The following is a 13,700-nucleotide window of genomic DNA, read 5'->3' on the forward strand; positions in this document are numbered from 1 at the left end:
CAACTCCAGGTTCAGCAAAGGACAACTTGTATAAAATGAAATATTTTATTGGTACCTGGCTATATGAGCTTTGTTTATTAAAGTTGCCAAACAAATCTCCGCTTTTAAAGATAAAAATGATTTCTTTTTATACGAGCGCGCGAGCGTTTCACTTTAAATTCCATTCTTTTCTACGCAGTTAAAGTAATATTGGGAGCACTAAATTGTATCATAATAATTAATAGCAAAACTTTTATTAATAGTAGTTTTTAAAATGTGTAGATTTTTTGAGTTTATGATCTAGACGTGTATATTTTGATGTGATTTGATTCGTGGATTCTTACTTTAATAAACAAAATAAGTTTTTCCTAAACCATAACAATAATAAACAAGCCATCAAATAAATATCATCGTAGATGAGTATGAAAACAAACAGCGACAACGTGAAACAAGCTTAACATAATGTATGCATGTTCTCATAAATCACAACATGGAACTTGTACAGAACATAAAATCATATTTATCAAGTTCTGGAATAAGCGGAGAGAAGTACTAGGAACGTTATGCAATACGCAGTTTGTTTCCCAAGTGACGACGTACACACTTGATTTTTTCTGGCCGGAACTGCAGACCGGATGCTCTTAAAAATAATTAAATTTTTAGTAACATTTCTGCAAATGAAAACTGGAAAAGCAACTGGCTTTTGCAGATACGCTGATGGTTGGTAGAGTAAATAAATATCACGCTATTGGATTTACGTAAATAAATAGTAAATGTTCTTCAGGCTAAGTAACGATGTTCTCTATAAAATGTAACAAAAATATGTGTCGTATGTAAAAGACCTTTTATTATCAGAAAATACCTGTATAGTTAAAAACCATGTTATACCTTGTCTGCTTTTCAACCCTTCCCAAATTCTTTCTTGAAATAATTTAATAAAATAAAAGGAACGGAATGTCCGCTTCCGGGCAAATAAGCCCGGATCGGAAAATGTACGGTTGGCCTAACGCAGTTTGTTCGTCTCAAGTACTTGGGGCGGAGATTGCAACGGACACGTTTGAGTCTTGAAAGGATTTCCTAGTACTACTCGTGGAGCTCGAGCCACATGAAAGGTTGTACTTATATTATTAAAAAAAGAACTCTTTTATTTCTTATAGCAAAGACATGGCAAAGTCTTTGCAGTCCGAAGTAAAATGTATGTTTCTTTTGTTATTACCGCTTATTTTCTAAGTTTATTTTGTATCATTATTCCATGAAGCTTATTTGGAGTTAATAATGTAATTTCAAAGATAAGAAATAAAAAGATTTTCCAGTTTGACAATCCTAACTTACAAGATTTATTAAGACAAAATATTTTTCCGATTCAAAATACTCAAAGAAAGATTTGATTCCTGAGATGGAAAAAAGTTTATTAGTTTTTCATTACCTATTTTCCACTTTATAGCACCTTTATACTGTTTGAAATGACTTGTGAATAGCCAAAAGTTTCGGTGTTTTAACGTACCTCTAGTAAATGCCCAGGGGAAATACGAGCACTACGTTACGGCAAGAACATATTAAGATTGTTAAAAATGTTTACCTCAGCTTCAGAGTCTTACACAAAAGCCAAACTCTCGTATAGCATCGTAACAGTATTTGCGTTATTTCGCTCGCGTGCTAACTTATATGAAAACGAGCGTGTAATCTTGAGATTGTTTCTCAAAATTTGCGAGAATGTTTGCAAATTTTCATATATGATGTGAGAATTGCGCGATAAAACATATTTTTCTAGAAACATTCCATCCCCGGTGCCCACTTCAACTTGACCTTGACCCAACAAACATGGATTGCGAAGTTCCAATGTCGCGCGCTGTACGAATAAAAGCCCGCCGGCGTTATACGTGATTATTACCTATTTTATCCCTAAATCATACCGCTATTTGCCCTTATGAAGTTAGTTTTCAACACATAATAATGTTACAAACCCTAGCCTTAACATCATTAGTATTTAATGAATCTATGTGCCTTTATTTCTACTTTCTTCGTTGACAAGTACATAATTTGTTTTAACAAGACATATTATGCTTGCCAATAGGTTTACCTAATCCGTTTTTTTTCTTGGGAAAAATCTTTTGATGTGTACAATAAACTGAGACGTCCAATTTTCTCGGAAATGTAATAGAATAACAGTCGTTCATTTTGGCGGAATCTGAAGAAGGTATTTACATTCTGTGACAGTATTTACAGGAGATAGATTTACATAAAATGGCGTGTATTGGGAGCTACGTGTGCTTATTTATTCAGCGAAAATCTGTTACTTATGATATTCGCCGTTTCGCAGAAATATCGGATTAGCTATTAATTATGTTTGACGTTTAATTAAGAATCTATATGATATAGAATTAATAGATTCGCAGGTTTATGTACTTTTCCGTTTTTGTAACTAAGCTTATTGCTTTAGTAAAAGATTAAATTAATTATATTTTTGCTGATGTCTCAGGTTCATAGCGATTGCTTCCTTTTTTTAATCCCAATAATATTAAACAAAATAATAAAAGTGAAATTGGTCCTGAGGAAATTTTTTGTCCAAAACCTTAAGACAGGATTAATTTGAAAAACCATTAAACTGTCTGTAGAGCCTTTCTTCTCCTTAATCACAAATAAATTACTAAGTACCTTGTCAAATAAGTGGAAACGATTTGTTATAAAAGTTATATTCATTTTATTGTACTCTTACTTTGTGCAAATTATTTTATCGGGGGTTTTATTGTATTCTTTTCTGATATATCAACATTCGTTGAAACATAATTTCTTGTGTAGATACGAGTACTTTGTTACTGGACATCGAAGGTTTTCGTTAAAATTGTAAACCTATATAGCTTTTGTTTAGATTAAAAATAATATTTAGATTTTTTTTTTGTAAAGCGGTTAATGGGATGTTTAATTGGATAAAGGAGGCTTGTCTTAATTATAAAACCAGAAGTTGAAGGTGAAATATGGGCACGAAACTTGTTTAAAGCTACCCCAAATATACCTTATTCGTAGTAGTGCTTCTTCTGATAGAGAGTAGGTAAATACGTAAGTAACAGGTATAAAAGCTTGTGTGCATAAAAAGTAAAAATTGGCACATTCACTTACTACACTATACTGCCGTCGTCTTTGAGGCTGAAAATTTTCCGTAAAATATATAGGTAGAACGAAACCTAAACGTGAATACTGTCTAAAAAAATCATAAAAAATCGCGCATCCTGTATGAACACGGTAGAAGCTCTTTGATTCAAATATTTGTCGGGCTTTTGGCGAGTCACCATTTGCTTTGCAGAGCAGAAATATAAGCACCAACTTCAATATGAAAAAAAAAGAAAGCACATTTCAACACGTGTAGAAAATAATTGTATAATCCTCCACATGCTTGTATTATTTCGCGCGAATTTGGCGTATTTCTCGCTACAGAATAACAAGTCTTGTTCCGGTTTGTTGGCTGCTCGCATCGGATAGTTCGTTAGTTTCCACGCCGGGGTGACAAGCTTATTTCATCTTATTTATTAGTTCCAGGTGACATTGTCTATGTTCACACATTTCAACCGTGCCCTACTTATCGACTTTTATTCGGATTTAATACTATAGTAGATTGTAAAGAAGCCAAGGCTACTGTTACCTTGTAATTATCGTCTAAAGTAATTTTACAGGCCTTTATTTCATGTTTTCGAACAGAAATTTTAGCTGAAAGCATGTCGCGTTCTCGTTAGTTTAAAATCACGTCTGAAACTGTAATTATTTAGTACGAAGTAATCATCATGAAAGGTCACTTTTGGGAAAAACCAAAAATGATTTCATTACAGAAAACCGAACTGCGTCAACGGGCTTTTGACAATTATGTACCGCAATGCATAAATGATGTGTTACCGCACGCAAATTTGTACCTCATGTAGGTATTTCAATAATTTACCGTAGGTATTTCTGTTAGGTGGCTTTTTCAACAGCATAACACAAACGTGTCGGTAACAATTAGTATTTAATCGACCCTGTTGGAACTCATCAAGATTTCATTTGGACCAAATTCTTTTGAAGTTAAACGTTGTATGCATACGAGTTGTGTGTACTTACATGTTCTACGTTAAACATTTTTCTACGAATTGCACAATTAAGTAAATAGCACCTTCACAAAGGAGAGAAATTCTCATACAATATGCAATATTTCACAGAAAAAGAAAAGAGCGCCCTGTTATTATAATTATGAAGTATGCTTCATTTAATGTAAGAGGCTGAGTTTTATACAAATAATATTTAAAGGGAAACATTCAGGAACGGCATTTTGTACTTGTAGATATAACACAACAAACCGTAACATAAATTGATTTTTATGTGAATAATTGCTTTATATAACAGTAACTTGGAGTGCACTAAAGTGTTAAATTCGTTAAAAGATTCAGTTAAACTTTTATTTTAACAATTAAAGATTTTAAAGTTTAGTTTTTACTTACCACTTCAGCACTTTTCATTTATTGTACAATATCCCATCTTGAGCATTTGCATTAATTTTGTATACAACATTAACATAATAAATTATGTATTCATTTCAGGAACGTATTTCTTGCTCTACGATTTCCTTGACTACTTTGAAAAGGACGGACCAAGCTTTTTGCAGAGGGAAAAATTTCTAGAGATTGTTGATACAATATTCAAAGATTTCTCTAAAATCAAAAAAGAAGCTATTGTGTTTCAAGTGAGTATTGCGTAAATATGATTACATTTTAAAATCTGGGGGCACGGAAGTGCCCCCGCAAGTCGAGCAAAAAAAAAGCGGCACGGCCGTAACATCCTTTTCTCGAAGCAATTCGGGCTATTTTTGACCCCCCCATAATTTCGATGTGGATAAAACAAGAAGCCTGGATTTTCAGCAACTAATCAGTCATTGTATAAACACGGTATATTTAAAATTTCAGTCAATTCGAACCAGTAGTTTAAGAATGACAACTTGTTAAAATTTTGAATTTTGTCACTCACTGATTCACTGACTCACTGACTCACCGATCATCAAAAGTCTAAGGTACTTCTAGCAGACTTAGAAGCTTAAAATTTAGAATACAAATAGGGTTTAGTGTCTTAATCATGGGAAAAATTTAATATTTTCTAATTTCGGTCCAGTTTTCTAAATACACCAACTGCAACAATAACTTTGTAATCCCATATAAATGTATAAGATTACAAGGTTACATTTGCAGTTAATGAATATTATTACTGTAGAAAATAAAATAAAAATAAATAGGTGTAAATAGGTACCTACTATATGAGGCATAACGGGAGGGGGTATAGGGTGGGTAAGGGTGTTTAGCCCATGAAACTGTACAACATTCTCATAGAAAAATATGTTGAATTATGAAAAAAGAAACGTCTTTCCATACAAATTGGACTTATGTTCGCTCTACAAAAAGAAGTGAGATGCCATCAAAAACATTCTGTAAAAAACCTCAAGTCTCGCCGTAAAAAGTTGTGAGATCTATATAATACCAAGTCGATTAATCTATTTAGTCTCTACTTAAAGGACCTTCTGTCTTAAGTTATTACGTATGTTATTATCATGCCAATTTTTAAAAAAAATACCTTTATAACAAATAGATCGACTTGGTCATCGCAAGAAAACACAAATTCGCCATTAACATTTCAGGAGCATTAACTTCTCGTCGTGCTGTGTAGTGTGATACATACTAATAATCAAATCATGCGATGGCCAGGTCGGTCTATTTGTTTTAGAGGTATTTTTTTTTAAACTGGCATGATAATAACATACGTAATAACTTAAGACAGAAGGTCCTTTAAGTAGAGACTAAATAGATTAATCGACTTGGTATTATATAGATCTCACAACTTTTTACGGCGAGACTTGAGGTTTTTTACAGAATGTTTTTGATGGCATATATTTTACATCGCGACATCACAAAGTCACTCTACTACTGTTACTTTGCTTATTTGATATTTATTCAACCGTACGTTTTACGTAGTCAAGTGTGACAGTTTACGTATACTGTTTCGGTATTCTTATCAAATAATGTAATAGTTAAAAGTAGTTTGCTTTTAGAGCTACTGTCATGTAGGTTCACCTAACTTCTGTCAGCTCATAAAATAGTTACTTTCCTGTTTTAAAATACATAAAGTTCCCTTGTCATGATGAGGGTCAAGACCTTTGATATCGTACATAATTAGGGTACGACGAATAATTACTATTCATTTACAAGACAAACACGAAATACACTACAATTGTAAAGTACTCCTACATCTATAATTCACATGGCTATTAGTATTTAAGGTCGTCCTTATAAAATATGTAGAGTAGTGGACTAATAAATTATATTCTTTGCTAGGTACATATTTTATTACACACTTTATTACATAACAACAACAAACCCATCGCTAGTAATGGTTCACAGCGTGTGTGATTTCATCACATCCCGAGACTACTAAAAAGGATGTCCATCTCAAATTACCTCCAATAATGCAAAAATGCTGCTTTTCTCATTGCTGCACTTGTTTCGTAATTTACCTATCAAGCAAATATCGACGTCAGCGAAGCGATGTCGTCGTGAATCATTCGCCAAGAAAAATAGTCTCCCTAGCGGAAGCATTTACGTAATGAAAGCAATTAATTCTTATTGGAGCCGTATATTTTCTTATTTGAGCTATAAAAATGAACGTGGAAAATTACGAGTACGATAGGTGTTTTACTAAAACATCACGAATTACTAGGTTAATCATACAAAAATATCCAGGTCGGTACCAATTAAGTTGTTTTAATTTTCTAATACTTTTGTTACGTTTGCAGTATACCGACTGGGAGGAAATTACCGATGGTTATCTGAATCAGAAAATGATTGCTGACGTGGTAGGCGACTACTTCTTCGTGTGCCCCACCAACTACTTCGCTGAGGTGCTGGCTGATTCGGGAGTCGATGTTTATTACTACTATTTCACTCATGTAAGTAACTCACACTTAATTTTATTAGATTCAAAACTAACTAATCGGAATATGAAAACATTATCAAATATTTATTTAGAACTATGTAAATGTAATTCGACCGGGTGCCAGTTTCGTTTAATACAATTTCTGATCATGGTTCTCCCACTTCATTCTGTATGTGACCCATTAAACGGAACAATGTACGGGTATTAGGTACACTAATATTATTAACGCGAATATTAAACGATGGCTCGAACATCTAAGCATCAAAGTGGAGTGTTGGGCACCTGACGTCAGGTTAGCAGACATTCAAAGGCATTCCTGTGACGAAGACGTACTTCAAACTGCAAACCGGTCTGAGGCTAACACGTTAATTTGGCTAACGAACCAGATACGAGGGCCCTTATAGAGAGCCTGCCAGCAACATTTTGCTTTTTGCTTTAAGCCTTTAACACTACTAGATTGAAAAACAGAAGCGCACGTTCGCGCGCGTGCTAAAATTCACTTGAAAATAAATTCAAATATTGAGAGTCTATTAAAAGTATTATTATAAAAATTGCTTGTCTAAGCTCTCTTAATGCTACGATACACAGTGGTGGTGTAATTTTAACTGTTATTTAATAAGACATAACTATAGGCGGACAGGCATATTACATGTTAGTAATTGGTTTCGTCAATTTGCTACAATTATCGGACTCCAATCAAAACGGAATCTAATAAGCGTGGTGTTGTCTTTAGTTTTATATTTAAGACAAGTACTATCTTTTTATAAGTTGACGGTTTTTATACTCGAAAGTTTAATAAATCGAAATACATTTTTGTCATAAATAATGCGGGTGCCATGCCAGCCTAAGAAATAGCTTATAATTTGTGTATAGGCTACCATTGAGAGCATTACAACAGCAATCATAAAAATCCAATGGCACTTTTTCCGCCACGGGCATCGAAAATGGAATCTTATGAAATTATTACCGCACATACTGCCGCTCGGCAAGCCAATTCTTTATCAACGCGCTTTGTGTATAATCAGTCACCGTAAACGTTAAGAAAAAGGTATCATACCGTTAAATACTAAGAAGCTTAAGAGGAAAACTTATATATTTTCTCACGGAGCATTAAGAAGAGATCCAATACATATTTCATGGACACGTCAAGTGCGTTATTCAATTGCATCGCGGTCTATTGTCCGCGCATCTCTCTTCACCCTCGTGTAGTTTTACTCCCTTTGTCATTCAATTCTGTAGAATAACCACTCAAGATGGCCCCCATTGTGGCCAACAATAAACGATTCTCACGTTTCTTTATATAAAATATATTCTTTGTACGATCCGGTAATTTTTTTGATACTTTACTTAAGCTTTTTTTGTGATGATAAGCTTATTATAAGTTATAATAGCGTATTGATTTTCATGAAAATGAAGGACGTAGCAGTAATATTACTTTTACTGGGTTTTATCCAATGAAAGTTAACAAGCTAGACACGTACTCGTATAATGAAGATAGAAGATTAATAGATAAGATTATTTTTGAAGTAATATTTCAAAGCTGTATAGCTTATATATACTGATTGTTATCTAAAAGTACTCGCAAAAGAAAGTCAATTATTAAAAAGAATCGTTGTTAAGATCGCTAGCGTTGTGCTTGTGAACTGTACAAATACAAGTAATAGTAAACACAAATAATAATTTCCAAATCAAATGGACTATCTGTAGTATTACGTCTAAGACGAGGCCTACATCTAAATCCATTAATATTGTATTTGCGAGAGAGAGGCTTGGGTACTTTATTGTCATTATTCAGCAAAACATTAGGGATCTAGTAAAATATTCTTCAAATATTAGTATAAACTAAACATGCTAATACATATCACAGATTTACTTTCGAAATATATACGTCCAAAGGAAAATTCGTCGTTATTGTAGAAGCACACAAAAGACACTGATTGAAAATATTAAATAATGAGAACACGCCCCACCGCACGCAAGCGTTTTTGAATTCACAAGGCGTCGACAATGATCTAGATATAAAAAATCGAGATAAATGGTAGACTATAAATCAGGAAGTTAGCCGGCGTCGGCGTCCGCGATTTGTCGTTGAAATAACGATTTGACGGACAGTTGCGACGTCAAAGACGGTTTATAGGTCAAGCCACGAGCTACCAAAACAACCTGGACGACTACACTGTTATATAAATGGTGATTTTTATATTTTTAACGTACTGTGCTATCTATAAAATATCGATTGCGATGTTTTTAAAACGAACGCTTAGATTTTTGTCCAGGCCTTCGTAGCGGGTAAACGAGTATGAAGCCTAATATTGTAAGAGGCGTCAGGCACTTCACTATCACTTTGTTTACCCAAGGTTTACACCAACCAAATTATCATTATAAGTAGAGACGGGACCATGTTTGGATGTCGGTAACAAACGACTGTAGCCAGCTTAATAAATTAGGCATGGGTCAGCCCTGGTTGGCGGGGCCAAAGGTCACAGATTAACAACGAGCTATTTCGGGTTGTGACCCGTCGCCGTTCCATTTCTGCTCCCGACACTGCGTCTAGTTTATTATAGTACCTTTATTTCCTCTATGTCTCTGATAGAACCATTAAAACAATCGATCCGAGTCGCACGCTTCGATAAGCAGAAAGCGACGACAAAATTGCCTGTTAATCTCGTTGTCTGTGATTCGAAATCAGTTTTAACTTGGTTTGTACCTGGGTGAAGATAAAAATAAAACCTGAACCAAAATTACAAAATCTCCCTTGCAATTAAGAGTTTATTCGAAAGTTTAATAACTATTGTGTCTGACAGCCACTGTAATAAAATGCTCAAATGTTTTCAAATAATAATGTCTTGTGTGTCTTACTCCTATAAGGGAATTGATGGTGTAGGGAAATCATGAACGGAAAAGTCAATTTTCATTCGTGAAAAATTAACACATATGTGAAATGCTTATTCATTATTCAATTTTCTTTCACCTTGACCTACATTTACCTCACAGGGGAAAACGATTAAGGCGGCGTGCGGAGACTTTTCAGCGAATATGACTTGAGATTAACGTCAGTCTGGAGGGATTTCGGATGTTCAATTTGTTATGTAACTAAATCCTTCAGGAATTGTTTATTACAATTCTAGTTTGCGAATGAATACATCTATAAAATACATTATTAATTTTTACCACGGATTGCTATGACATATGCGTAGGTTGCTATTTGTCAGATGCTGAACCTTTTTCAACGTTGATATTGAAGTGAAACAATCCCGCCTGTTTGTGTCGTTTCAAAATGCCAGCAACGTATCAGGTAAGAGATTTGCGTCCGGACCCAAATAGTTTTATTGGCAAATGGCAGATAGAAGGATTAAATTTAGCAGTTGTCTCTGGTGTTGTGTAAGTGACGTTACGTTATATGTGAGCTGACCTTTCCACGGATACGTAGATAGGTTTAGGTGGCTACCTACGTCACGCTCAGCTCATGCATGACAACGCATAACGGTGGCCGCCGACCGCGTGCATTATTAAAAGGGCCTCGCGTACCAAACGGCCGCTTTTAATTTAATGCCCATGTCTAAAAACCTTAGTAAGCATGAGGGAATTGTTTCCAAGGCTTCAATTTAAACGTTGGTATTACGGATATGGAGCATCCGAAGACTGCCAAACTAATGTGCCAACAATTAAGGTCCCTCGTTTGAGCGAACCGAAACTGGCAATTACCTTATCGCCCTGTATTTACGCGTGTCTTGTAAACTAGAAGCGTGATTTTGCTTCTCAACAATTTGGACAGTTTATCTCCTTAGATAATCTGTTGGTGTTTGTTTACATGCTTAGCTTAGTGGGAAAATTGATTTCAAATACCATTTGAAGATTTTGTTCCTCTAAAATTGAAAATACCGGTACCTTCTTAAGTTTAAACAGGTTGGTGTGTATGAGGGTGTACTTAAACATACGACCTTCTGGCCTTGTAGTTATTACCGTGACATTTGATCAAGTTAATGTCAATAAAACTTTGTACGGTTGCGTAGGTGATCATTTAACAGTTGAACAAACTTTGTTCTTTATTACAACAAAAGTTTTTGAGTAAACAAGCAATCGAAGGAACGAAAGATTGGAAATCAGCACCTACGCGGAATCACTTCCCTCGTTAATTAATTGATCGTGTTGGAATTGTCCATAAGTCTTCTATGTAGTAAGGTAATGAAATTAAATTATAATGAGTTTCTTGCGGGCTATACTCCAGTGTGCATTATAAAAATGTTAGTTTACCATTATTATTATCTAGTATTTTTTTATATATGTACAAATCAAGCTTCAACAAAAAATGTGCATTAAGACCTATTTTTACAAAATTTAAGAAATAATGTAATATTATTCTTTAAGTTATTAGGGCGATCAAATATTCACTATGACTTTGTTCCGCTGTGTATTTGTACACGATTATAAACATAAACGTGCTGTACAAATGTTTGAACGATAAAACCGTTTAGTACCTTATTTTATATCTTTATTGATTTACCCATTTACGTAATAAAGTCGTTTATTTCAAAGTATCATACTTTATAGTTATTCACGTTATTATCATAAAAGCTAAACACAAATGGCTTGTTGTTCCGCGAAATACAAAAGACGGTAAAACAACGCTTGCTTATAAAATAACAGATGTCGTTGTGGAATTATCTTTTGTACAAATACGAAACTCTTTGTCTTCGTCGGCTTCAAATAATGGGACATGCTTGCCACCCACACGCTAAAATATAAAAGTGAAGGACATTTTATAACGAGTTTATCAGTAAATCGGATTTTGGTATTTTGAAAACGAAAATCTATTTATCTTTTCCCGAAAACCGAGATAAAGAATTGCTGGTTCGGCGTTCCTTTAACTTTCTTGTATTATTTTAAACATAATTGCTTGAGTTCACTTTTGTGTAACTGAAACAATACGAGGTGGTGGTTTCATTAAGGGTCTGGTACAATTTAACTGAACTTTGCGTAGCTTACACCCACGTGCCAAGAACTGAATATGTGATTCGTTGATGTTAACACAATACAATTTGATGTGTAAATGAGAATATTCAATTAACTATGTTGAAACATGGGATAACTTTATATAAATAGCCTAGGAGTCTCTATTAAACTTGCATGAAAGAAACAATAATTTTTAATAAGTATGGTCTTTTTATTGTCAAACCGAACCTTTATAAATTTTTTTTTTCATGATATGAAATGAGCTTTTTATCACCCAATGACTTCAACAAGTAAATGCTAATGGCAATTTAAAACACATAAACCCTTCTACTTTTTATGAGCCAGAGGCTTAGCTTTCAGCGGGCGCCATAAAATGTACTGCAAGATAAATGTATGGATACACAGGTCGTAAGCGAAGAGCTTATAACCCTTCCATATCCTTAATTCAAGTAGTTAATCTTTAAACCCAACACATGTATGTAACGCGACTTCAGAAAGGGTGGTTTTGGTCCCTAAGGAGAATGTAAGTGGGCCTCAAGAGATAAAAGGGGGAAAAGGAAAAGTAAAATTGATGATGTATTTTTATTTCAATTTCAGCGCACAAGTACCAGTCTTTGGGGTGAATGGATGGGCGTGATGCACGGTGACGAGATGGAGTACGTGTTTGGACACCCATTGAACATGTCACTGCAATATCATACCCGGGAACGAGACCTCGCTGCACATATTATGCAATCGTTCACTAGATTCGCGCTCACCGGGTAAGATCTCTTTCTTTTAATTATCAATTTCAGTATCTGACTGGTCAGCTCGTGACCACGGTCGATGTAATTCGATCGAACCGTCGGGTGATCAAATAAGCTTACATTTTCAATCGCGTTTAAGACCCGTTGCATTATAATATTATGTGTAATAGTTGCGAGAGTTTAAAATCATTAATTTCAGTACCCTTGTTGAGTTATGACATTTAACATCTCGGCCACAGATCTTGAAGTTATTTTGTGAGGAAGGCCAATACCGTCTACCTTTATACTAATAATATTACACTGTGATCACCAAGCGTTCACCGATCGCCCACCAAGCGTGATAATCGCGGCATACCCTTCAAGACCGTTCCACGTCTCAATTTACCGGAATTATTATATAAACTTGAAAAGAAGGAATATTTTTTACGAATGAATGTTCAGAATACATTAGAAAATCATTATTTTATCTGTTTGTCCCCAATCTGAAATTACGTAACATCATTTGTCTTTTTACTTTGGCTCTCTTCGGTTTTAATAATAGGACGTTGTCGGCTGAAATGTTTGAATTTATTATAGACTTATCGACTTATCAAGTCGGTGGTAATGATTGCGATCTCTCTTCAGTGTACTCATAAATATTAACATCTTTATTCGGATAACTTTTTCAGCCCGCTCTAATACTTATTTTCTTCTGATTACTAACTTGAAATTGATATTGTTTGAAACTGTTCGAGCATTACTAACAAATTGGAGTCTTCTTTCAATCTAAAACTTAAAAAGAAACAATTATAAAAGTCAGTAGCAATACATTTTTCTTAGAAGTGGACGAATGTATCTTTAAATGCAATTTTCTATTTATGAAATCTGTTGTTAGTTGAATCGTATAATATACTTAAGAAAAGTCACTCAATAACGTTATTTCTGAACTTATATGTGTAGTTGAACGTTTATTTTTAATATAATTCTCTAGAAAATAAATATATTGGTGCTATAAAAACAAAATACTAGAAAAGATTTATAATAAAAGAACTGAATAGGTTTTGATTTCGTCATGACCGACATTTATCGAGATTCTCTATTTAT

General features: G+C 34.3%; 1 protein-coding gene across 1 annotated transcript in view; it reads left to right on the forward strand.

Moving 5' to 3' along the window:
* LOC142973654 (acetylcholinesterase-like) overlaps positions 1-13,700 on the forward strand; it is a 45,906-nt gene that overhangs the window by 27,677 nt on the left and 4,529 nt on the right. Inside the window, exons 3-5 of the mRNA XM_076115598.1 lie at positions 4,542-4,684; positions 6,779-6,931; positions 12,469-12,632. Coding sequence (XP_075971713.1) covers positions 4,542-4,684; positions 6,779-6,931; positions 12,469-12,632 — 460 coding nt within the window. The remainder of the gene's footprint in view (positions 1-4,541; positions 4,685-6,778; positions 6,932-12,468; positions 12,633-13,700) is intronic.

This window comes from Anticarsia gemmatalis, chromosome 6, assembly GCF_050436995.1.
Source record: "Anticarsia gemmatalis isolate Benzon Research Colony breed Stoneville strain chromosome 6, ilAntGemm2 primary, whole genome shotgun sequence".
In the NCBI taxonomy this organism is placed as follows: Eukaryota; Metazoa; Arthropoda; class Insecta; order Lepidoptera; family Erebidae; genus Anticarsia; species Anticarsia gemmatalis.